This window comes from Carya illinoinensis, chromosome 15 (genome assembly GCF_018687715.1).
Source record: "Carya illinoinensis cultivar Pawnee chromosome 15, C.illinoinensisPawnee_v1, whole genome shotgun sequence".
Lineage (NCBI taxonomy): Eukaryota > Viridiplantae > Streptophyta > Magnoliopsida > Fagales > Juglandaceae > Carya > Carya illinoinensis.
The window spans coordinates 37,746,469-37,749,613 of NC_056766.1; the positions used below are offsets into that span (position 1 = coordinate 37,746,469).

The 3,145-nt window shown below is 36.6% G+C and overlaps 1 protein-coding gene across 3 annotated transcripts; it reads right to left on the reverse strand.

Annotated features, from left to right (window-relative positions):
* Positions 1-223: 223 nt before the first annotated feature.
* LOC122297443 (probable calcium-binding protein CML27) lies at positions 224-2,766 on the reverse strand. 3 transcript variants are annotated; one of them, XM_043107493.1, is made up of 2 exons: positions 2,016-2,766; positions 224-769 (listed from the first exon to the last, which is right to left on the reverse strand). In XM_043107493.1, the coding sequence occupies exon 1, from the start codon at positions 2,588-2,590 to the stop codon at positions 2,075-2,077; it is 516 nt and encodes a 171-aa protein (XP_042963427.1). In that variant the 5' UTR covers positions 2,591-2,766; the 3' UTR covers positions 224-769; positions 2,016-2,074. The 3 variants fall into 3 exon arrangements, with proteins under 3 accessions (XP_042963427.1, XP_042963428.1, XP_042963426.1); XM_043107494.1 differs by lacking the exon at positions 224-769 and adding an exon at positions 1,356-1,661; XM_043107492.1 differs by lacking the exon at positions 224-769 and adding an exon at positions 1,688-1,937.
* Between the last annotated feature and the right edge of the window lie 379 nt (positions 2,767-3,145).

Consider the following 3,145-nt stretch of genomic DNA (forward strand, 5'->3'; position numbering starts at 1 on the left):
TCTCCTATGTTGTGTTCAAAAGGATGGATTTTCCTTGTTGGGCACCTCAAATCCTATAAACATACACTCAGGCATGCATTATAGAGATCTAGATTTATTTTGAGATTCCAACTTCTCTCACTGACTTAATCATCAAAGGCATCCTCTATTGTGTTCAATCAATGTGGTATTTTCGTTTCACAAGAGGCTATTTGGAGTAATGTAGGTATTGCTGAAAATTATCTCAATAGTAACGATACTCCAATCTTATTGATAAATACTTTCACTTGTGATAGAGAAATAGCTTATACAAAGAGAGTAAAGGGGTTACAATAAGAAATCCCAATATTAGACTCTTAGGAAAAACCCATTATTAGAAATAACCAAAAATTATGATACAATATGATGCCACTAAAAGAGAAAAGTCCTCTATTTGATGTTGAAAGTTAGGAATAACTGCACGTTTTAGAACAAACAAATCAACCATATGTTTGGGAGTTAGGGATGGAGGAGATAGAGGAGGAGAAAAAAGGACTATTGGACGAAAAATTAGGATTAGGAATGAAGGATATGGGGGAGGAGATGGAGCTCGAAGGAGAATGGGACCATGGAGTGGAAAACAAGATTCTCTGTTCTTGAAATGTACCATATATGGCAAATTATGAAAACACACCGTTTCATTTTAAGCATTCTCTTGCGCCAACGTTCCACAAATCCAACATTTTCTCTCCCGCCCATCCATTGATATGCCATGTTTCATTTTTTAGTTGGCATGCCAGCTTGGGCTCATCTGCAAGTTCATCCACAAAATGGATTGAATCCAAACTTTTCATTATTTTAAAAATAATTAGCATCAGAGCTTGTAAGAGTGTTTAGGGCTTTTGACTTTTCGTTTTTAAGAACTCTTAGCCTGTTATGGTTTTCTTTATATGTTATATATAATTATTTTTACGTATTTCTTATATATTTTATAATATAATTAGTCAAATTAATTATTTTATATAAAAAATTACTACAATTAATTATATTATAAAAAATTACTACAATTAATTATATTAATGGAGTGTCTAAAGAATACATAAAAATTATTATAAATAATTTTTTTTTTTTTAAATTATTATAAATAAATTTTTTTTTTTTAAATTATTATAAATAAATTTTTTTTTTTTTGTAATATTCTTGCGCTACTATAATATGATATGTTGGTAATGTTTGGAATCGTTCTATGTAAATAACACCTCTCACGAGAAACAATCATTTTTTTTTTTTTTCATCGCTTAATTGCAGGAATCCTGATGAGAAGACGGATGCTCAGGACAGTACATCGTAGACAGTTTTTTCTCTTTTTTTTTTTTGGGGGGGGGGGGGGGGGGGGGGGGGGGGGATGGGATGAACAGATATGACGTTAATAAAAATAATAGGTTTTTTCATTTGATTGAGGAAAAATTGATATGGTACAAACATAAGTCTTGAATAGGAGTAAAAATTGAAGGATTGCTATCTGTTAATCGACAAAACTTTTGATATTATTCATGACAAAAAAAAAAAAAAAAATTCTCAAAAGAAAAAACTGAGGATTTGTCAATTTCGCTATTATCCAGGAGATCTTGACCAGTCTTTTGTCTTATGCCTAACACTGTTCGCTAATCAATCGGATTCATTCCCAAAAACCTCGCCGACTCCTATGCAATGCACATGTTCTTCGAAATTAATACGAGCAAAATTTAAATTTGTTCAAATTTCGCAAAATATGTCAAAAATATATCAAAAAATGTACAGAAATATTTGATAACTACTCGGGAATTTTGCGAGAAATTATTCCATGTGAGGTTTCCCAGAAGACTATCAATACCTGATTAATACATAACAACCTCACCACAGATGATAGGAAGAAAGTTTCCAGGTCGGAATTTCTCCTAAATAGTATTTGTAAGAAAATCCCCGGAAGGCATAATATTCTACAATAATAACAATATGAGATGGACTTCAGATTCAGATTTGAAGATGTGCTGAAAAGGGGAAACGATAACACTTACATCGATCTGCGAGTAGAGACTGCTGCACTCCACCCGTCCGCAACCGTTGATTCATAATTCTACTGGGCGGAGCCGTTACTTTTGTTTGTGTTGCTCATCATCTTCTCGAACTCCTCGAAGTTGACGTTACCGTCTCCGTCGGAGTCGACGGATCTTATCATCCGGTGACAGTCCTCAATGGAGCACTTCATGCCGAGGCGGTTGAGCACGAGGTGGAGCTCCGCAGCGGAGATCAGGCCGTTCTGGTCCTGGTCATAGAGCCGGAAGGCGTCTAAGAGCTCGGAGGAGCCACCGTCCTCGGAGCCGGAGCTGCAGAAGGCCACGAACTCGGGGAGGGAGATGAAGCCATCGTTATCAGAGTCCAGCTCTGCCATGATACGACGAAGTTCTCCCTCGTCTGCGAATGCGGTACCGAGGGAGCTGAGGACGGCACCGAGCTCCGACTCGGAGATCTTGCCGTCGCCATTGGTGTCAAAGCGGTTGAATACTTTCTCGACCTCATCCATGTTCTGGAGGTACACCGATGGCTTCTTCTGGCTCGATTCGATGGGATTCGAGGTTGGGTTAGTCGACATGGTTGCTGAAGGTTCGATTCCGTCAGATTTTCTCGAATGAGAAGGTTCTGAAGAAGGATCGGTGGATTCTTTGTATATATATGGAGAGAAAGATTTGAGGGGACGCGCAGAGAAGATGAAAGGTCGCCAACGTGGAATAGGATACGGGAGGAAACGTGACGCCACGAGTCACACTCACACGGCATTTACGCGTTTTTCCACCTGCAGGGCAGCAGTTAAAGGATCAGTTAAGACTGTGTACGTGTCTGCCCCACACGCCACTTTCGCGTCTTTTCAGAGAATAATGTTTGGTTATAGATTATTTGGAAGTAAAGTAATATTCGCACAATTATTTTATCAGAAATGTTTGGTTATAAATCTCCCGATAATTCATCCCGAAGATGTATCCGATATAAAATTTTTATTTATTTAGAAATTAAGAAAATATTTTTTAATGATATTATAATTTAAAAAAAAAGTTTAAAAATATTTTAAAAAATAAATGAAAAAAATTAAAAAAATATATATTTTGCTCTTGGACCAAGTCGTGCTCTTATTTTATACTTTTTTGAAAAA